This window comes from Erpetoichthys calabaricus, chromosome 10, assembly GCF_900747795.2.
Source record: "Erpetoichthys calabaricus chromosome 10, fErpCal1.3, whole genome shotgun sequence".
NCBI classification, from domain to species: Eukaryota; Metazoa; Chordata; class Cladistia; order Polypteriformes; family Polypteridae; genus Erpetoichthys; species Erpetoichthys calabaricus.
The window spans coordinates 35,746,003-35,768,645 of NC_041403.2; the positions used below are offsets into that span (position 1 = coordinate 35,746,003).

At 39.2% G+C, this 22,643-nt stretch overlaps 1 protein-coding gene across 4 annotated transcripts in view; it reads left to right on the forward strand.

Moving 5' to 3' along the window:
• The window catches only part of clcc1 (chloride channel CLIC-like 1), a 123,022-nt gene that overhangs the window by 96,771 nt on the left and 3,608 nt on the right, over window positions 1-22,643 (forward strand). Inside the window, exons 4-9 of one of the 4 annotated variants that reach the window (XM_028811075.2) lie at window positions 10,291-10,500; window positions 10,806-10,946; window positions 11,342-11,441; window positions 12,840-12,937; window positions 15,234-15,380; window positions 15,712-16,215. The exons of 1 other annotated variant lie outside the window; for it this stretch is intronic. In XM_028811075.2, the coding sequence (XP_028666908.2) occupies window positions 10,291-10,500; window positions 10,806-10,946; window positions 11,342-11,441; window positions 12,840-12,937; window positions 15,234-15,380; window positions 15,712-16,215 (1,200 nt within the window). The remainder of the gene's footprint in view (window positions 1-10,290; window positions 10,501-10,805; window positions 10,947-11,341; window positions 11,442-12,839; window positions 12,938-15,233; window positions 15,381-15,711; window positions 16,216-22,643) is intronic. 2 more of the 4 variants (XM_051932894.1, XM_051932895.1) reach the window with 2 other exon arrangements.

Genomic DNA, 22,643 nt, shown 5'->3' on the forward strand with positions numbered 1-22,643 from the left:
GAATGTCAATCTGTCTGGAATTTAAAGGTAAGCTACCCTTAATTACATTGAGTGCAATTTCACAAATAGCTAGAATTAAATCGTCAGAAGCTGCACACAAAATGGACTTTCTCTGTTTTGGTTTTGCCTTTATAAGCAATCGCATGAGTTGTAAATTTCGTTTAATCCTGGGGGACATGGTTTTCAGGATGACATCTTCTATAAAATGACACCGGGCCGCTAAAATCACATTTTTTTTTTATCCTTGGGCTTTTTAAACATGTGAGCCACTGGGCACTGCAATGGGTATATGGATGCTCTGAGACGAAAGTCATCTGGTGTATTAGTATTTAAATCTACCAGTTTAAAGCCAAAGGCTGACGTAGTGGCATCCTCGTAAGCCTCGAGAAAGTAGCGCCACCTTGTGGGGTACATCTGACTGGCCAATATTGATATCTGTTGCCTGTCTCTCGGATTCTTAAACAAAACAATGTATTTTGCATTTAAGCCTATAGTACGGCTCTGTTTTCCTTGGCAAAAAAGATTCTGAACAATATAGATTACGCTCAAATTTCTGTGATGAACATACTTTGTGAATGCCAATTCCAACTCATTACTTTTACAGGCAGATTGCATGAGATCATCGACGACAACCAAGTTTATTTTAGCACGAGGCAACAATGTGTCGTCATTTAGGGAGTCCGGGAGATCTTCTATAAATTTTATACATCTGAATTTTTTCATCAATTCTGTATAGAGAGTTTGCCAAACGGAATAACAATACAGGATATTTTGCGGTTGGTGAGACATCATCTTCGTCCCTGATTCTAGCAATGTTTTCACAAAAAAAGATTTCCCACAGTTGCTCGGCCCACTTAAGATACAGGAAAACGGGTGTTGTAAATGAACGTCCATTATTATTTATTTTATTTTCCTCAGAATCAATAGCCAAAAGGCAACGATGTAAAATGTTTAGTTAATACATGCTTGTCATAGACAACTTTTTGTGTTTTTTTTTATTTTTCTGGTTTCTATATGCCAGCTGCGTTTCACCCTGACAATACCAAAATCTTCAACTATGATATCTTCATGTTGCGAAGACACGTTTATATTTTCTGCATAGTCAAAAACCAGTTCTTTTAAGCTTTGAAAATTCACCTTTTCACAGTTCTTAACATTTAATGTTATACCTTTAACTTTTAGACAGGTTTCACCGTTGGATAGCTTGTAACCATAACTTTTGGGGCCACTGCTTACAAATTCAGTGATGTATTCATTCATTGGTACCTCGCTCGTCAATTCTCCTAAATAGCAACCGGTTTCTGGGTCCCATTCGTTTACTCTGGAAGTATAAAGAATTGAGTCCGTGTCATAGTATAGTATTCTTTCTTTCAGTTTGTTTAATAGATTATACAACTCTAATCTTGCATAAGCTGTAGTAAAACTGGCAATAAATATGTTTACATTGGAAGGTGTGCTGTAACGATCTTTATCGTATGTCCAAATCACACATGCACATTCATCATCAATAAAATCACAAGTAGATACCTCATAGTTTGGGGCAAATAATAATTCAAACCGTTTTTCCGGATCCGTAACTAAAGATGTACGTGGCAAATTAGGTCTTTCTGCAGACTTACCCCATAAGGCATTTAAAAAAAAGTTTTGCAATTTGTCTTCTAGCCGGATTATTTTAAATTAGGTGCTCGCTTATTTGCACACCTTCCTTTTCATAAAACATGGATACATACTGTTTACACTGTTCTGTGTTTAGACAGCTCTCAGGATAACCCGAAGATTCTTGCTTAGCTTTTAAATGGGCATTAATATACTCTGAAAAAAGTTTGGTAGAGCTTTGTTCAAAATGCCATATCTCATATATGCTTTCAATTTTGTACCCCTGCTGAATAGCTGCAAACATTTCCGTTGTTGTCCAGCAACCGGTAAGCGCTCTTTCCTCGTGAGAGTGCATACACTGGGTCTGCTGCTGTGTTACAGCACAAGTCTCTCAAAGCGTAAAGTATAATTTTTTGTTTATTTTGCATGGCAAAACAGGGAATAGAAGATTTCTGGGTGGATACACCCTCAATCCAGGCTAATCCGAAATACGTTTCTAATGGTTCAAAATCCTTATCAATAATTTTTGGATGACCGATTGGATATCTTTTGGTTTTTTTCACATAAGGATATAAACTCGTAAAATCGTAGTAATGGATTTTTTCACCCGCTCACATCTTATAATATAAACGTGCTGCATTTGTTCGACCGCCAAAGAGAGATTCCCTAGGGTTCAAAGCCTCAGGGAGACGGGCGGTTTTCAGGAAATTCTGCACACAGATGTTTTCATGAACCAGACGCCGCCAATTATGTTCCCAGATTTGATGCACCTGAAAACCCTGCATTTTTAAGTATAGCAATCCCTCCTCCATCGCGGGGGTTGCGTTCCAGAGCCACCCGCGAAATAAGAAAATCCGCGAAGTAGAAACCATATGTTTATATGGTTATTTTTATATTGTCATGCTTTGGTCACAGATTTGTGCAGAAACACAGGAGGTTGTAGAGAGACAGGAACGTTATTCAAACACTGCAAACAAACATTTGTCTCTTTTTCAAAAGTTTAAACTGTGCTCCATGACAAGACAGAGATGACAGTTCCGTCTCACAATTAAAAGAATGCAAACATATTTTCCTCTTCAAAGGAGTCAGGAGCATAGTAGCAAACAAATCAATAGGGCTGTTTGCTTTTAAGTATGCGAAGCACCGCGGCACAAAGCTGTTGAAGGCGGCAGCTCACACCCCCTCCGTCAGGAGCAGGGAGAGAGAGAGAGAGAGAGAGACAGAGAAAAACAAACATGCAAAAATCAATACGTGCCCTTCGAGCTTTTAAGTATGTGAAGCACTATGCAGCATGTCGCTTCACTAAGCAGCTGCACAGAAGGTAGCAACATGAAGATAATCTTTCAGCATTTTTAGACGAGCGTCCGTATCGTCTAGGTGTGCGAACAGCCCCCCTGCTCACACCCCCTACGTCAGGATCAGAGAAAGTCAGCGCAAGAGAGAAAGAGAAAAGTAAGTTGGGTAGCTTCTCAGCCATCTGCCAATAGCGTCCCTTGTATGAAATCAACTGGGCAAACCAACTGAGGAAGCATGTACCAGAAATTAAAAGACTCATTGTCCTCAGAAATCCGCGAACCAGCAAAAAATCTGCGATATATATTTAAATATCCTTACATATAAAATCCGCGATAGAGTGAAGCCGCGAAAGGCGAAGCGCGATATAGCGAGGGATCACTGTAATATAAAAAACATTAATTTTAAAGCTAATAAGAAGGCAGACAAGCAAAAAACAAGTGGAGGTCCACGCGGTGCACCCTAACCCCTGCAGAAGAGTTGGATATTCAGTAAAATGCCCATCACCCTGTTTCTGTGGGCATTCCAGGAGGAAGCTCCTCCCCAGAAACAGTGGCAGGATGCAGTGGTCACTTCATTTCAGGTAAAGGATGGTCATTGCATATATTTGTCCTCAATGTGTGCCATAGGTGTGTTCCATATAGCCCTCTTTTTTTTGTTGGGTCAGTTGCAGGGAATGTCATATCCCTAGAACTTGTGTCTGACCGATGAGATATTGACGAAGGTCAAATATTTGATGAAGACACTGTGTCTGATTATTCATCAGGAGGAGAGGTACATTTTCCAAATAATGTTTGATCAAACTCCACTCTGATCAGTCCCATGTGCCCCAATCACATTTGGAAATCCTGGGTAATGAGAATGTTAGGCTGATTGTGAGATTCTTTATGGCACTCTGGGTGTTTTTGCCTGTGTATTACCTACCTGCAATGGCATGAAACGCCTCTTTTATTGTCTGCACACGCAGGTTTCCAGGAAACACTATGAAAACCTGAAGGAAATATTTCAGAGCCAAACAGACTTTACGAATTGCCTGGCAAACTGCATTTTTAAATAGATTTTCCGCATCGCCTACAGTATATAAAAAAGTGCCGCTTGCAAAAAACCTCAAAGCAATGCATACTGTCTATGTGGTTGTGAGAACCCGACTTCACCGAGTTTGACTTTGAATATAAGGTGCTAATAAATCTTTGAGGTACAATATTCCTCCTCGGCTAAAGCAGTATCTTTCGAAAAGAATTTCCTCCGGGAGCAATGAAGGATCTTGCCGATCGCACAAAACCCCCTCTCTATGAAATTCTCTTCTTATAATTTGCGCACCGATATCAATTGGTTGCTTATTCATGAACGGCGAAGCCATGACTGAATGAATTCCATGCACAGACACTGATTGAGTGCGAGAGCTAATCCTTGTTTATGTCGAACAAACCTGCTCCGAGCAGGTTTGAGGATTTGCATGTGCTGCTATGACAACACATCTAGCAAGAGTTTAGAAAAACCGACAAATCCAGGATCATGCCAAATCGTCAACAATTACATCCGGCTAAACGAGTAATCCACGTACGAAAAATACCCTTCTGTTTGTGTCATATTTTCTGTTGACTAACTGTTGTATTTTGTTTTGTTTTTGTTGTCAGAGGAACCAAGACTCGGCAGCTAGAACAAGGAAAACCAGGTCCCAGCCCATTGTGACACGTAATACAACCTATAGAATATTTTCTCCTTATATCTGCTAGAAAAAGATTCATTATGACCATAATTGGTTGCTCAGTCATCTGGGCTTATGTGTTTAGCTCTGTTGAACGTTTAGGGGAAAATGTGCTGAATGTCAAGAGAACAAATGCATACCAGATTGACACATTTGTAATATTGGTTTGCTAAACCATTTATTGCATATAAACATAGCTTATTTATGCTCCAAAGGGCTAGAAAGGATAGACTTGTGTCCTGTGTGCGTGCTTTGCTAAAAATGTATAATCTCCCTTGTTTTCGTAAAGCTAGCAAGAATGATGTGGATGATATTATAGCTGAATTTGAGCAGGGAGAGATACCCATTGATGCTTATGTACAACTGATTCAGCCTGTGAAGACCAGCTTTATGTGGGCTTTATCTGTTCCAATCAGAGAAAATAGGCTTGCATAATTTAGTGAAATACAAATATATAAAACATATGCTGGCTTAAACATTTTATTTTAAATGTATTACCTGCTCACTGATGGGTTTGGACCTGGTTTGCAATTTGATATAAGTTCTCATACATGTATACAATTCTTGTGTTTTTGCTTCATTTCAAATGAATTGCTAATCTGTATACAAATAAGCTTGTGTGAATATTTTACTGCTGTTTCTCCTGCTTTTATTTATACTTTTAAACAATTTAATGTATAACACACAGTGTGTGACCCTGAAAGTGAAGACCACGTTTTATTTTGCTATGTTTGGAATTTTGCTTCAATAAAACTTGTTTTAAGACACTTTTTGGTATCTTTTTGAATCATTCAATAAAACTTGTTTTAAGACACGTTGGTATCTACTACATTATGATTTACTTTATAAAGGGCATGGTTTTTGCAATGTGGGCGAGATAAAGGGGTGCCCATGCTGTGTTTGGGCTGTACTGCCAGGTTTCCTTATCTGTGTAGTACATTCTCTCTAAAACTTTCTTGTACATCCTCTCTGAAAGTTATTGTTTTAAGACACTTTGGTATCTACTACATTATGATTTACATATAATGGATATGGTTTTACAAGGTGGGAGAGGTAACGGGGTGTCCATGGTGTTTTTGGCTGTACAGACAGCTTTCCTTGCCTGTGTAATAGATTATCTCTAAAACTTTCTTGTACATCCTCTCTGAAAGCTATTGTTTTAAAACACCTTGGTATCATCTACTATATGCTTATGCTTTCTTGTACATCCTCTCGCTGGGTCTGTCACTCATGCTCTCTGTACTCTCTGTACACACACCGGCTCTGTACACAGCCAGGAGCAGGATGCCTGCTCCGCCCCAATTGCTGACTTACCTTTTTGACACTTTACAGCTTCCCGAAGGACTGTCTCGGATTACATAGCCGACCACCCCCATTTTTGGGCCAAGGTCAAGATCGGCCGACCATTTTCCTTACTCACGACTGTCAAAAGGTCTGATGCCGGTCAAATATCGTACCTGACAATGGGCAGAAACCAGAGCGCGGGGGATATCCCCATTAACCAGGTGGCATAGGGTGGGTACCGGAAATGCCAGGGGGGTGGGACATACACCTGTCAAAATTTTATGATGTATAATAGTGACGCATTATACTACTCAGCTGTACTTTCTAGCTGGTTTATGTTTCTTCACAATGGCTTTAATGCAGTGTACATCTTTAGATAAAGCCCTCTTGTATTCAGTATATTGTATTACATATTCATGTCTATCACTAAACGTATTATTCACGGAAAATCTTCAGCCAGTCTTGCAGGGAGTGAAGTCTGCTCCTTAATTCATCGGAAGTGGTTCTGAGATAGCGATCCTCGCAGCTGAGATCCTCTCCTTGATTGCATGAACAAGCAATGACAAGTCCTTTTTCAGTATCTCCAACTTATGGTGCCAAATATCATTTACACCCACATGAAGAGTAATAATTCCAAATTGATTGTACTTGTGCTTTTCAGAGATTGGTGGTGTTTTTCTTTTGAAATCCAAGACACAGGCTCCAGGGCAGCAGGATACAAAAGTCTTGTTGTCAGATGACAGAAAGCTTAAGTTTTGAACAGTTGAATCTCCAATAATTAATACATCTTTACGAAGTGTAGGCAAATTGGGGGAATAAAGAGGTCCAAAGCAGTTGTTGGTTTTCAGTGGAACAGAGTTGAAGCTGACTCAGCTTCAAAAGGTGTGTCATGGAGTCGATGATGCAGAGATTTCCGGAGTTCTTTCAAGGGAGTCTTCTTGTAGTCGGGCTGTCTGTTTCTGCAGTGCAGACTGGCATGCGAGAAGCTGCTGAATCTTTGTGTCCAGGATCCTGAACTCTTTGTTGGCACACTGAAGTTCATAATCCACCATTTTGGTCGTGGCTTCAGACCGACAGTGCCTTAAAAAGCCAAACTGAGCTGAACGTTTAAAACAAAAGGAGCTAGACAAACATGTGCTCTCCATTTGTTTCTATTCTCTGTCTCCCACATGGCATCATTGTCTTCTCAGCAAATAGGGAACAATACCACTTTGGCTATGGGGTGACTCATTAAAGAGCCTGATAACTGAAGGTAGAAACATCCTTATATAGTGCTTCTTGGAGCAATGCAGTTGTCTCATTCTACTACTGAATGCACTTCTCTGTTTAGTTAAAACCTCATAGAGGGGGATGAGAGTCGTTGTCCAGGATAGACAGTAGCCTCCTGCTTGACCTCTGTTTTACCACTTCCTTCAATTGGACAGCCTTTTTAATCAGTTTATGTAGTCTGTTGGCATCATCTGCCATTTCTCTACCACACTACTGCATAGAAAAATATAGGCCTACTGGGCGCTACAGACTTGACAGAAAACCTGTAAGAGTGGCTTGCAAACACCAAACAAACTCAACAAAATCCTCAGGAAATAAAGGCGACTCTGACCTTCCCGTGTATAGCCTCCGTGTCAGTACTCCTCTCAAGCCTGTCATTCAGATGTACTGTTGAACCACAGGTTTTGTGGCTTAAGGGCTTTTCAGAGACAAGGATATTAGACAAAATTAGCATTACAGTAATCCCTCCTCCATCGCGGGGGTTGCGTTCCAGAGCCACCCGCGAAATAAGAAAATCCGCGAAGTAGAAACCATATGTTTATATGGTTATTTTTATATTGTCATGCTTGGGTCACAGATTTGCGCAGAAACACAGGAGGTTGTAGAGAGACAGGAACGTTATTCAAACACTGCAAACAAACATTTGTCTCTTTTTCAAAAGTTTAAACTGTGCTCCATGACAAGACAGAGATGACAGTTCCGTCTCACAATTAAAAGAATGCAAACATATATTCCTCTTCAAAGGAGTGCGCGTCAGGAGCAGTGACTGTCACAGAGATAGAGAAAAGCAAACAAATCAATAGGGCTGTTTGGCTTTTAAGTATGCGAAGCACCGCGGCACAAAGCTGTTGAAGGCGGCAGCTCACACCCCCTCCGTCAGGAGCAGGAAAGAGAGAGATAGAGAGAGACAGAGTTTGTTTTTCAATCAAAAATCAATACGTGACCTTCGAGCTTTTAAGTATGTGAAGCACCGTGCAGCATGTCGTTTCAGGAAGCAGCTGCACAAAAGATAGCAACGTGAAGATAATCTTTCAGCATTTTTAGACGAGCGTCCGTATAGTCTAGGTGTGCAAACAGCCCCCCTGCTCAATCCCCCTACGTCAGGATCAGAGAAAGTCAGCGCAAGAGAGAGAGAAAAGTAAGTTGGGTAGCTTCTCAGCCATCTGCCAATAGCATCCCTTGTATGAAATCAACTGGGCAAACCAACTGAGGAAGCATGTACCAGAAATGAAAAGACCCATTGTCCGCAGAAATCCGCGAACCAGCAAAAAATCCGCGATATATATTTAAATATGCTTACATATAAAATCCGCGATGGAGTGAAGCCGCGAAAGGCGAAGCGCGATATAGCGAGGGATTACTGTAGCCCTACTTTATAATAGTTTAAGTGCACATATTTTGCACATAACTTGTTAGGGTGTGTGTGTCTTTGTTTTGCATTGTTGCACAGTCAGTGTTGATTTTCACCTGGAAAACCGTCTAGGAGTTCGTCCTTTACTGTACAGTAATGATTTATGACTGTGCTTAGAATTCAGATATTTTTGGAAGATTTTCAACCTTTTAAATGTCTTCTGCCCATGCTAAAGCTGATGTACTGTATTTTGCTGACTTTGTTTATAGGCATAAAGGGAAGAGAATAGTCATGTGCAAGATGAAGTTGTAAAGCATTTGTTAAAATGTATATTAACAGTATTGTTTGGGTATAGACTGTCAAAGCCTAGGAGTTTGATGGTCAGTGTTCAAATGTTCCCATCTTTCTAAATGTACTGTATCTAAACATGGTGGCACATGTGCTATCTATCAGTGCTAAAAATAAAGCTACCCAATATTCAAAAAAGTCATACAATCCCATCAATTTAAAATAGGTTTCTGGGTCATTATTAGTGGTATGCATTGGTTTTTGGGTTCCACTAGGCCTCAACAATTCATACCTCACCATTTCTAATTTTAACACCTTTTCTTTTTATGCAGTTGAGAAACACTGAAATATTCCCATGCAATTCAGCACTACCAAACTTCTTAATGCTATTACTTTATTTCAGTACGGCATAATTCTTTTATACCCTTTTCAATTATGCTGCCTACTACTACTCTAATCTACATATCCTCTTATACTGACTTCAAGAACTTTTAAGAATCCCACCAAAGATTGCCAGGTAGAAATTCCCAACTGTATTGTGCATGAATTATTTGTTGTCTTACAACCCGACTAAGGTTGAGTACATTTCAGGTGTACCTGAACTATCCTTGCGAGCATGTAAATCTAGCAAATTTCTCTCTCCACTCGCAGCCTCTGATCAAGGTGCTGTTTATTTTCTACATGATTCCAACTGCCATCCTGATTTTATTATTGGTTATGAAGATGCATGCAATGCTGTTAGTTGTAATAGCTTAACTAAGGCACTGAACTTTAAAACTACAAGGTTGTCAGTTTTGGTCTATGTGAATTTGAGATAGTTATTAAGTGTACCTGTTATATTTGTTAAATGTTCCAGAATGGTATTCACACATAAATGGAAATTTTTCATTTTACTGCTGTACAATTAGTGTAGGGGCAGCACGGTGGCGCAGTGGTAGCACTGCTGTCTCACAGTTAGGAGACCTGGGTTCGCTTTACATGGAGTTTGCATGTTCTCCCGTGTCTGCAAGGGTTTTCTCCGGGTGCTCCGGTTTCCTCCCACAGTCCAAAGACATGCAGGTTAGGTGCATTGGCGATTCTAAATTGTCCCTAGTGTGTGCTTGGTGTGTGTGTGTGTGTGTGCGTGCCCTGCAGTGGGCTGGCACCCTGCCCAGGGTTTGTTTCTTGCCTTCCGCCCTGTGTTGGGATTGGCTCCAGCAGACCCTCGTGACCCTATAATTAGGATATAGTGGGTTGGATAATGGATGGATGGATGGATGGACAATTAGTGTAATGACGTGATTATGTAAAATTAAATAAAATCTGTGTCTTTTTAAGTGAATCACTTTTGGGAATTGATGCATAAAATTGCATCTTGCATTTTCTCTCTGCCCCTATCTCACTCTCCCTATGATACATTAAAAAAAAAGAAAAGAATGTTTTTAAATAATGTCACAGTAAAGTTAATATAGTATTTCATATTTTTCAAAATTAAACAGTTTTCTTTGTCTTTTATTCTCAGCCTGATCATGTTGTGTATGATGCTGAAATTCACCTAACGAGACAGTCAGTTTCTGAAATCACAAAATTTCTGGACAGTGAGAGCTGGAAGCCAGCAGTAATGGATGAAGCCCTTAGTCATATTCTGGTCAACTTTAAACCCCATGATTATGAAGCTTGGAAATGGCGTTTTGAAGACACATTTGGTATTGAGTTAGAAGCACTGTTAAAAGTAGGTGACCTAACCGAACAAAATAAATGTGCTTGATGAAAATTTGGGCCTATTTTTTAAGCTAATGTTTTTTTAATTTTACATTTTTATATATGGTTAATAGATAGCTGCCTACAAATTTTAATATCTTAAAAAAAAAACCTTTTGCCATAATATGATGAATAACATTAGACTCTTAAGCATATGTTGATTTAAAAAAAAGACTACATGTCTGTCATGATTGTATGTTGCCTAATTGCGTAAGAAGGACATACATTTTGTAATAACTACTTTAATAAGCAATGTACCATCAATGTGCTTTTTAGGTGCTGATGTGTGTACTATTGACTGTTCTGATAATTTGCACTGAAGTTTGGTCGAAGGTTTCCTGGACGGCACAGTTCAAGCGACTGTTTGCAGTTTGCTTTTTCATCAGCATTCCCTGGAACTGGCTGTATCTGTATAAGGTACCATGTTTCCCATTTTAGTAATTAATAAAAGTGTAATGATTCAAAGTTGACCGAAGTTCTGATTTTTTTTTTTTTAATTTTTGTATTGTATATTATGCTTAACCCATTTATGCCGAAGGTTGAAATTTTTGAGTTTGTGCATGAAATTCACATATGTTGCGTAGAAAAATATAAGGAACAAGAATTAGAAGAGAAAAAAAATTTATTACATTCCATTGTTGAGTTATGTAGCGTTCCAAAATTGGAACACTAGGCAAATCCACTTCTTACATTATACATAACATATGTTACTCTAACGTGACTGTTGTTCCAGTAATGGAACACGAGGCATAAATTGGTTAATTATCAACATTCACTAATAAAATGTTAATAACACAGGTTGTAATTTGTAGATTGCTTTTGCTGAACATCAAAAAAATATGGTTAAAATGGAACACATCCAGGAGAAGTGCACAGGAATAAAAGAATTTGATTGGAAAGACAATCTGCTAGGTAAGTGATGTGCACCCCAGGTGATGTGAAAGGTATAAATGTAAAGCTGTTTAATATTGCATGGACTATTTATCATCAAGAACAACTTGTATTATAAAGCAAAAATTGTGGACACTGGAAAAAACTTGATGTTAATCTCCTTTAACCTCTTTACCACATGTTGATGACTGCTTTGCCACCCAGGTGCTCTGCCCATTTTATAACTGAACCCTTAAAGTAAACGTTAAATAAGTACATTATAATGTGACGTGTTGCTTTCTGTCAGTACTTCCAGTTTAATTGCGTCAATGTAGTGGAGTTTAATGGCGTCATTAGATCCAATGCAATCTCTTTTCTTATTGCTTTAAAAAAGGTATATTTTTAAATTTTCATTTTCTTCTACATTATATTTTTCTTTCTTTTGTTAGATTTGTTTATTTGTCTGTATTAGATTGTTTCTGATTGTATACAATACTACTGTCCTATAGAATTTACTGATACTGGTAGCTGGTGTCCTGACCAGATGACCGACTGCGTGAGATGTCCATATTACCTCCTCAGCTATACAGCATTTACAGGTGTAAACTTCCCTGTCCATTTGGTGTAATAGTAATAAAATCATTCCAACAAAAGGCTGAACTCTTAAAAGAATTTGAATGTGCATTTCCTATTCTGTAAACAAAGCAAGGATATATGCTAAGTCTGTGTTTTCAGAAAATAAGCATGGAGTATAAACCACTGAATTTGTTTAAGTTTAATAACATTCCAGCATTTATCAACAGTATTATTAAGAGACAATTTACTTTTCAGCAGTGTCACACAGTGTTAATAATAGAGGTGGTGTGGGGAAAAATAAAATTGGTCTTAATAATCAGTAAGCAAACAGGGGAAAGGAAGGCAAAAAGAAATCAAGAACTGTATAACCTGGAATTAAGTGTAGTAAAAGTACAAGAAGGGTGTTACAGGTGTCACTGCTAGAAGTCACTGTTTAGTTAAAACAGAATCGATCTGAATTTGTTGTGTTTGCAACTATTGCAGTCTCTCTGAAGTCATCAGATCAGCCCCAAACCAGTATACTTCCATGGCTGTTAATGATTTTGGATTTGACCAAACAAATGTTTTCATTAATAGTAGACAAGTACCATTTATGGTAAGCTTCAGTTTTTTTTAAAGAAAAACAAATCCTGTAGTTATCCTGATCATGCAGGCAATTTGCGGTAGAATAAATAATGCTTAAATGAAGATTAGATCATTTTGGTGTACCTTAATACCCAAATTTAACTGAGTGTTCACCATTATATGTCAAAGTAAATTTCTTGCCACCATGTTTGTTTCTGTGTGTGTGTGTGTGTGTATGTATGTGTCTGAGTGTGTGTACTTAAGTATATCTATATATAAATTGTTAATTTTATATTTTAGAGTGGTATAGAAGCACCTTCACTTTAAGGAATGATCCTTGCAAAGAATACTATGAGCATCTGGTGGTGAATCCGATCTTGATTGTTCCTCCAACTAAGGTAGATGTGATGGATTATGAAAGACAATGAAACTTTATTTACTGTTAACTTTTAATGTATTTTGATGGTATATCTTTAAAATTCAGTGATGCAGAAAACTAACAAACTATGTGTCTACCCCATTTACTTTTAGATACTTGCAGGATTATTAAATGTTGTGATACAGTATGATTAAACCTATGGCATGAATATAGGGAACCGGAAATGTACAATAAAATGATCACATTTTGTTTATTCAAAAAATGTACAGATATCTGTTGTTAGTATTTTTATCCAGTTACTAATTTTAGAGAAAGGTGATTCCATATCAAATTGTCACACTTTTGAACTTCATCGTCGCAGGTTTTAACAAAACTTGCCATGCTGATTTGGTCATATGAGTAACCCATGGAACTGAAATTGCACGTGTCTTGGATTAATATTAAGGGAGATTTAAGCCAACAAAGTTTGAACTTGTTGGGTGCAGGGATTATGACTTTTGACCGGCTATATCTCCCTAAATGTAAGTTGCACAGAAATAGTTTCCATGTTGTTTTAAAGTTCTTTTCAAACTTTGTATTTTGTGTAAGTACTATGCTATCCCCAAAATGAAAAATTACTATGTTATGAGTGATTATACTAAAAATTAAATATCAACAAAACTATTTTAAAAGCGGTCAATTTTTAACATAAGATACCTTATAATGTCATGAACATCTCCAGAAAAGGTGGTCTTTGGTTTCTGAGCCTTTGCTGAGATATCTTTGCTTACAGCTGGCATCACATGGTTTCATATCACTAATGGTCCTTTTTTATAGCAGCCATATTGACATGAAATAGTATTGCAAGCACAGCTGTAAGTAATGACATTAATTAAAGTTCCAATTATGCTACACTGAAATTAAACAGAAACTTCATTAATGTCATTACTGACATTACTTGATAACATGACATGGATTTACCCAGATCACTAATTAGTGTGTGTGGACTGCACTAAGGAAGTAGTTACTTCAGTAACTAGAAGGCTCGACTTCAGTATAATCCAGGGTTAGTGGTATGACAGACTATTGACTCGAATGCTCTTTAGAGATTCAATTACTACTAAAAACAAGAACGAATAAAATTCTATTCACTCTTATTGAAATTTGAGATTTGATTTTCAGTTAAATAGGATATTAATAATGGTGTTGCATGTTGCTGAGCATATAAAAGTAAATATTTCATTGGATTCAGTATATATGGCGATATTTACCCTGTATTGTTGGTTACAAGATTTTAATAAAAGTAAAAGTCTGTCATTATTTGTCTTTATTTTATCCTTTATAGAAAGGTGGCTCTAAGGCTAAGAATATGTGCTGGGATCTGTAAGGATGCCAGTTCAAGTCCTGTTACTACCAGAAATGATCTTACTTCCATTGGGCCCTTGAGGAAGGTCGTTAACCTGTATAGTGGTTGACCCAGCACTCTGACCCCGAAAGGTCATGTGCAAAAGCAATTGCCCATCTGGGATTAATATAGTAAATCAAAATATGAAAAAGTTGAAGATTTCAATAGGGGCTTTTAGATGTCCACCCTCGGCAGATGCAGGACTACTGTACATAGGTGGTTAAACTTTATTCTTGTGGTTTGGAGTGGGTGGCCACATCATTGGACAACCTCTTGAAAAGCAAATAAACAATCCTAATAAACAATATTGAAATGTAATTCATGTTATTGCAGTTTTGACAGAAACAAAAGCTAACAGGAAGCCTAAGAAAAATGAAGCTGAAACATAGGGCGCATTTTATAATGTTCTTCAGTCAGTACAGTCTTGAAATGCTTATACATTTATAACCATAATTCACTTAACAGTAAAACCTGTAACACTGTATATACAGAATTTGTAATTGTTGCATTTATATTCAAAAACCTACACATTACGTTAAATGCATACTGAAACTGAAGAAATTAACATAAGTATAGTGGTTGTTATGACTGAAATATGGACATTTGACAACAGTGGAAAAGAACAGATTTGTGGCCCACTCCTCCCTTGGGGCAGTAAATCCTATTGCCCAGGAAGTATTAGCTTCACTGCCTTATTTTCTGAAAACTTCAGTGGGGAGAGTAAGGAAAATAAACTGCTTCAAAGCCATGGTTGTTAATTTCATACCGAGATATAAAGTGAGATACGTATGATGAAGTGTTCTTGTTTTGAATTGCAAGATTCCAGAGAATTTTTTTTCTTCAGAAGTAGAAATGTAACATTTGTACTTGAATGAATTGTTAGACTTGGAGGTCTGTTTTTAATGTTTTGTGTTTTCCTTTCTAATTGCAGGCAATTGCTGTGACCTTCACTACTTTTGTAACAGAGCCTCTGAAACATGTAGGTCAAGGTATCAGCGAATTCCTGCGAGCGCTTCTCAAAGATCTCCCTATAACACTGCAGATTCCAGTGGTTATCATCATAGCTGTTACAGTTGTTGTAAGCATTACTACATCTTTTATTTGCAAATTTTATTTGTTTAATGAAAATCATGATATCTTATTTGAAGTGTTCCATTGGTCCTGTAAGTAATAATACAGATTTCAAAAGAGAAAAAAGGGTTAGTTTTAGGAATTTATGGTAATTTTCTAGACTCCCAATTTACTTATTTTAATATTCCATTCAATATTCTATGCTCGCTTAATCCTGAGCAGGATTGCAGTGATTTACTTAATTTGAGCAAAGCAAATCAAATATTGTGTGTTTTATGAAGGACTAAAAATAATAGTGTAACCAAATATTAACTTACAGTTGTTGTCTTTTGCAACAGATTTTATGTTATGGCTGTGTCCAGTCTACCATTCAACATTGTGTCTTCAGACGGCCACTGACCCATCAAGATCCACCACCACCACCACCACCACCTGCATTGCCCACAGGTGGTGCCATACATGGAGAAACTGGATTCCAAGAGTTGAACAGAACTGAGTCTAGAGAAAGGAGCACAATTCAGAACAATCAAAGTAATGAACATTTGCGATACAGAAATGTACAAAATCGGGCAAGTACTGGGAATTTTGTGGAAGCTATGGGCCCTACTGATAGACCAATTACTCAAACCCCTTATGATGAGTGGGATTCTACAACAGTATCAAACTCTTCAGAAAAGGAACTACACCAGAACACGGACATTGCTGCTTCCACAAAAATAAAAGAGCAGAACATAACAAATGATCAGGAGGAGTCCAACCCAATAGTAAATACCTCTACAACAGACCGCTCTCTTCTCGATGATAAGGACACAGAAAGTTTACAGAATAGCCCTATTGAAAACGTAAGTTATGATTTAACTGGATTAGGATACAGAAATCCCTCCTCCATCGCGGGGGTTGCGTTCAAGAGCCACGCGCGAAATAAGAAAATCCGCGAAGTAGAAACCATATGTTTATATGGTTATTTTTATATTGTCATGCTTGGGTCACAGATTTGCGCAGAAACACAGGAGGTTGTAGAGAGACAGGAACGTTATTCAAACACTGCAAACAAACATTTGTCTCTTTTTCAAAAGTTTAAACTGTGCTCCATGACAAGACAGAGATGACAGTTCTGTCTCACAATTAAAAGAATGCAAACATATCTCTTCAAAGGACTGCGCGTCAGGAGCACTGAATGTCAGAAAGTGAGAGAAAACCAAACAAATCAATAGGGCTGTTTGACTTTTAAGTATGCGAAGCACCGCCGGTACAAAGCTGTTGAAGGCGGCAGCTCACACCCCCTCCGTCAGGAGCAGGGAGAGAGAGAGAGAGGAAAACAAACAGTGAAAAATCAATACGTGCCCTTTGAGCTTTTAAGTATGCGAAGCACCATGCAGCATGTCTCTTCAGGAAGCAGCTGCACACAGACGGTAGCAACGTGAAGATAATCTTTCAGCATTTTTAGACGAGCGTCCGTAGCGTCTAGGTGTGCGAACAGCCCCATACGTCAGGATCAGAGAAAGTCAGCGCGAGACAGAGAGAGAGACAGAGAGAGAGAGAGAAACAAAAGTAAGCTGGGTAGCTTCTCAGCCATCTGCCAATAGCGTCCCTTGTATGAAATCAACTGGGCAAACCAACTGAGGGAGCATGTACCAGAAATTAAAAGACCCATTGTCCTCAGAAATCCGCGAACCAGCAAAAAATCCGCGATATATATTTAAATATGCTTACATATAAAATCCGCGATAGAGTGAAGCCGCGAAAGGCGAAGCGCGATATAGCGAGGGATCACTGTATACTTTGTAGAAGCCCCAATGCATTTGATGGTTAAATTGCCAACTTTGGTTTAATAAAAGTGTTGGTACCATTCTATTAATTAAAGCAGTTAGTTATTGAGGAATATATTCACTGAAATTACTCTGACAAGCTTGAAAAATGCTCATTATTCATTCATTAAAAGTGTGTTGTGCGGTAGCAGCTGAAATATTTAAATGACTGTAGTGTAGGCAAACATTAAAGCAGTGACTAGAAATGGAACATTCATGCAATTAGGCTGCAGAAAATTTTATTACAGAAATGCAGAAACTGCTGAATTAACACACGCCAATTTCTGAAGTGATGTGCTGGTTACAATGCACTTCATTGTGCCTCATTTTTAAACCTGAACATTTAAGCATCTTGCTTGTGTTTTTTTTAGTAACCAGTGCTGTAAAATGTAAATGAACTTCGGACTATCAAAAATGAGTCTCAAAACAACTGGAGGGCAACCCTGAGACAAAATGAAGAAACGTGACCCTCTTTGGTCGAGTTAAATATTATTGTGCAGCTTGTATAGCATGTTTATGTAAAATACAAATTGACAACAATTATTCAAGTTACCGTAATCAGGTTTTTAGTGACAACAGTAATGAATTTGATGCCAAGAATTTATTTAAATAGGATGTGATGTGCATCATTGTTTTTGATTTTATTTTTGGTATTTACAATAAAATCTCATAATAAAGATGCATTGATAAAAGTACAGTAATCCCTCGCTATATCGCGCATCAACTTTAGCGGTTTCACTTTATTGCGGATTTTATATGTAAGCATATCTAAATATATAATGCGGATTTTTCGCTGCTTCATGGGTTTCTGCGGACAGTGGGTCTTTTTACTTCTGGTACATGCTTCCTCAGTTGGTTTGCCCAGTTGATTTCATATAAGGGATGCTATTGGCTGATGGCTGAGAAGCTACTCAATCAGAGCACTCGATTCCACTGCGTTAACCAGGAAGTCTCATCCCGCTCATTCAGTATCAATGTGTTGTGCTGTGTAAAGAGTTAACTTTTGTGCTCTTTTGTGTTTATCTTTGTGCATAGTCAAGCCCTTTGTTATGGCTCCAAAACGATCTGCTCTTACTACTGCTTCAGGGGCCGTGCCCAAGCGCCAACAGAAGATGCTAATGATTGCCGAAAAGGTAAAAGGTTTGGATATGTTGAAGGAAGGGAACAGCTACACCGCTGTAGGACGCCATTACGGCATCAATGAGTCCACGATTCTTTTTATTTAAAAAGGAGGAAAAGAATATAAGATCTACGGCCGCAGTGTCCTTTAACCAGGGCGCAAAACGAGTTGTAAGTGGACGTAATAAGGCGGTAAGGTTTATGAGAGTGTGGGAAGGGTTTATAAAGCCTTAAAATATATATAAATAATGCAATAAATATAAGGTCGCTACTTTGCGGATTTTCACCTATCGCGGGGGGCTGTAGAACGTAACCCCTGCGATAGGTGAGGGATGGCTGTACACATTTGTGGTTCTTCAGATACTGAAGGCTTTTCAATAATTTGTCAAACATAAACAAAGCCTATTTCATTTCTCTTAGACATTATATAATGTTAAGGCAAAAAATAACTTTTTTTTTATTTACATTGTAATGTGAGAAGCTTACATTTTGTGACATTTACTGTATGCTATTAGATGATATACCGCTCTGAGGGTTTACATTACATTACCTAGGAATGTTAACTTTGTATATTGTGATACTCTCCCAAAATTCTTCCAGAATGTGAACTTTGCTACTAGAGGGGGTGCTGTCTGGACAATGTTTACACAAGCGTTCCTGACGCCTACAAGGCCATACCCTGCCCCCACCTCATCTGCTCAGACCATATCAGCATTTTTATGGTATTTGCATACAAGTCCCTGCTGAAGCCCACTAAACCAGCCCGCAAAAACATCTGCGTGTGGCAGGTTGGTGCTGTTTCAGTTCTCCAGGACTGCTTCCAATTGACAGACTGGGACATTTTCAGGGAGGCTGCTATGGATGGTGACTCCATCACTCTGGAGGAGTAAGTACACAGACTCTGTGACTGGCTACATCTCCAAATGCAGTAAATCCAAAGGATGTTACTGTTACCAAGGATGTTACCACAAGAGCCAACCAAAAGCCCTGGATGACGAGAGAAGTGCACAAGCTGCTCAAGATCAGAAATGCAGCCTTCAGATCTGGAGACAAGGCCTCCCTCAGGGTGACCAGAGCCAACCTGTCTTGCACTATAAGGAGAGCTAAGTGGGCCTACACGCAGAGGATCAACAAACACTTCAGCAGCACCAGAGACACACGTTGTATGTGGCAGGACGTTCAGACAATTACAAACTACAAGCCCAACCCACACAGCAGCGATGCTGATGCTTCCCTTCCGGAGGAGCTGAACAACTTCTTCGCACAGTTTGAGGCGCAGAACAAAGAGCCTGCGAGAAAACCAAACCTCCCTCCACTGACCAGGTACTCTGTCTCTCCATAACTGACGTGAAGAGGACTCTATCCAGAGTCAATCCACGCAAGGCTGCTGGACCTGACAACATACCTGGTCGTGTGCTTAAAGAATGTGCCAGTCAACTGGCTTGTATCCTCACAGACATCTTCAACACATCTCTGAGCCAGTCGTCAGTCCCAGCATGCTTCAAGCCAACCACCATCATACCAGTGCCAAAGAAGTCATCAGTGACATGCTTGAATGACTACCGACCAGTTGCACTCACACCAGTCATCTTGAAGTGTTTGAAGGGTTAGTCATGTCACACATAAAGACTAATCTCCCTGCCTTCCTCGACCCTCTTCAGTTTGCATACCGCTCAAACAGGTCAACTGAGGATACCATATGCTCTGCCCTTCACCTCTCCCTGACACATCTGGATAAAAATGACACATATGTCAGGATGCTATTCATAGACTTTAGCTCTGCCTTCAACACAATCATCCCTCAAAGCTGGTTGTAAAACTGAGCAGGTTGGGTCTGAACACCACCCTCTGCAATTGGATCCTGGACTTCTTGACAGAGAGGTCCCAGTCAGTTTGGATAGGCTGAAACACCTCCAGCAACATCACACTGAGCACTGGAGCGCTTCATGGCTGAGTGCTTAGTCCACTGCTCTTCACCCTGCTGACTCACAACTGCACAGCCACGCACAACACCAACCACATCATCAAGTTTGCGGATGATACGACGGTGCTGGGACTGATAAGCAGGGATGATGAAAGAGCATACAGAGATGAGGTGGAACGGCTGTCTGCATGGTATGAAGACAACAATCTATCTCTCAATGTTGACAAGACAAAAGAGATAATCGTGGACTTCAGAAAATCACGTCCTGCCCACATCCCACTCAGCATCAACGGTTTAGTTGTGGAGACTGTTAGGAGTACCAAGTTCTTCGGTGTGCACATAACTGAGTAACTTATGTGGAGACATAACACCTCATCACTAATCAAGAAAGCCCAGCAGAGACTACATTTCCTGAGGCGACAGAAGCGAGCAAGTCTTCCCCCTTCCATCCTCACCATGTTCTACAGAGGCACCATTGAGATTGTTCTGACCAGCTGCATCACTGTCAGGTATGGCAACTGCAACATATCTGACCGCAAGCGCCTGCAGAACATATTTTACAAACGCAGTGTCCGCAAAGCCTGCAGCATTGTGCAGGACCCCTTACACCCCTCATATTGACTTTTCAAACTTCTGCCATCCAAGAGAAGATACTGCAACATCAAAGCCAGATCTGCCAGGCTGCAGGACAGTTTTTAGACTCCTTAACACCATGCTGCCCCCTGGGACCTTCCACATGGCCTCAACCACCTCTAAAAACAGAACTTTTATACATGTGAGCCACTGTCCTGCAAAGACGAGTGTGCAGGTAGAAAAGAACTGAAAATCTCATACTGACCCTTAAGTACATTCTTGTTATCCTTCTGCTGTGAAACATTCTGACCTGTCATTGTTTACACATGTCTTAAACAACTATTATCATACACTGATAATTTCTGTATTATCTATATCTATTATTTATTTATTATATTACATATCGGGCGACACGGTGGCGTAGTGGGTAGCGCTGCTGCCTCGCAGTTGGGTGATCTGGGGACCTGGGTTCGCTTCCCGGGTCCTCCCTGCGTGGAGTTTGCATGTTCTCCCCGTGTCTGCGTGGGTTTCCTCCGGGCGCTCCGGTTTCCTCGCACAGTCCAAAGACATGCAGGTTAGGTGGACTGGCGATTCTAAATTGGCCCTAGTGTGTGCTTGGTGTGTGGGTGTGTTTGTGTGTGTCCTGCAGTGGGTTGGCACCCTGCCCGGGGTTGGTTCCTGCCTTGTGCCCTGAGTTGGCTGGGATTGGCTCCAGCAGACCCCTGTGACCCTGTGTTCGAATTCAGCGGGTTGGAAAATGGATGGATGAATATTACATATCTATTGCTGTATGCATCTAGATTGCAAATACAATACATTGCATCAATGTTCATATTGCTAACTACACGTCAATATTGCTGCTACTTCTTTGTCTTGTCTTTGCACAAGGTCTTGTCTTGTTTGTGTTTTAATTTTAAATTTAAATTTTAATTCTATTTTTAATTTATTATTTGCACGTCATGTTGTTACTCTGTGGAACCTGAGCTTCGCAATTTCGTCTATCTGTATACTTGTATATGGTTCAAATGACAATAAAGTTCACTTTGACTTTGATTTGTTCCCCAGGTTTATTAAACAGTACAAAAAACTCTTGTTAGTTCAGCTGCTGGTTCAAGACCACTTATCCTAGCCTGTAAACAGTGGCTAGCTTGTGAGTGGTAATTGAATATGATGGGCAAGAAATATGATTAGTGATTCTGTGTGTGGCTGTGCTTCTAATAAAAGTAAGCATCATGTTTCTGGCATTGACAAAGATCAGCAGCTGAATGTGCATTTACTGAACAAATCTGACATGATGTACATTTTGCTTCCCATAGTACATTACTGATCAAATAAAATATATATATTTTTTTTTGCAATTTAAGCAGTTCAAGTTAAAACTTCCAGAGGTTTAAAAAAAGTTTAGTTACCAAAAACGGAAAAATAATGTACTCTTCAGAGTTATACAGAAAGGACTTTTTATGGAACATGTAATGGGTTAATAATTTAGCTTTTCTGGCACAATGAAAGTTTTAATTATGCCTTGAAAGCTGATGCAAACAATTCCTACAGGTGTCCCCAACTTTTGTTGATTACTTACAAACCCGCTGAGTGTATAAAAGCAGTGTTGAAACAAACTGTTGCTAAACCCTCCAAAACATTATGTGGACAGATGTGCACTGTATACTGCTATCATAATGGTGAGGAAAAAGACAATTAACTAAGGAAGACAGGCCATTATGACCTTTAAAAGTGTAGGTCTTTCTATAGAAAAACTGCAATGAAAGCCCAGGTGTCAGTGAGTACAGCTTCCTACACCATCAGAGAGAACTGCCAGGAATAGGTCTAGCAGACCTAGAGCCCCATT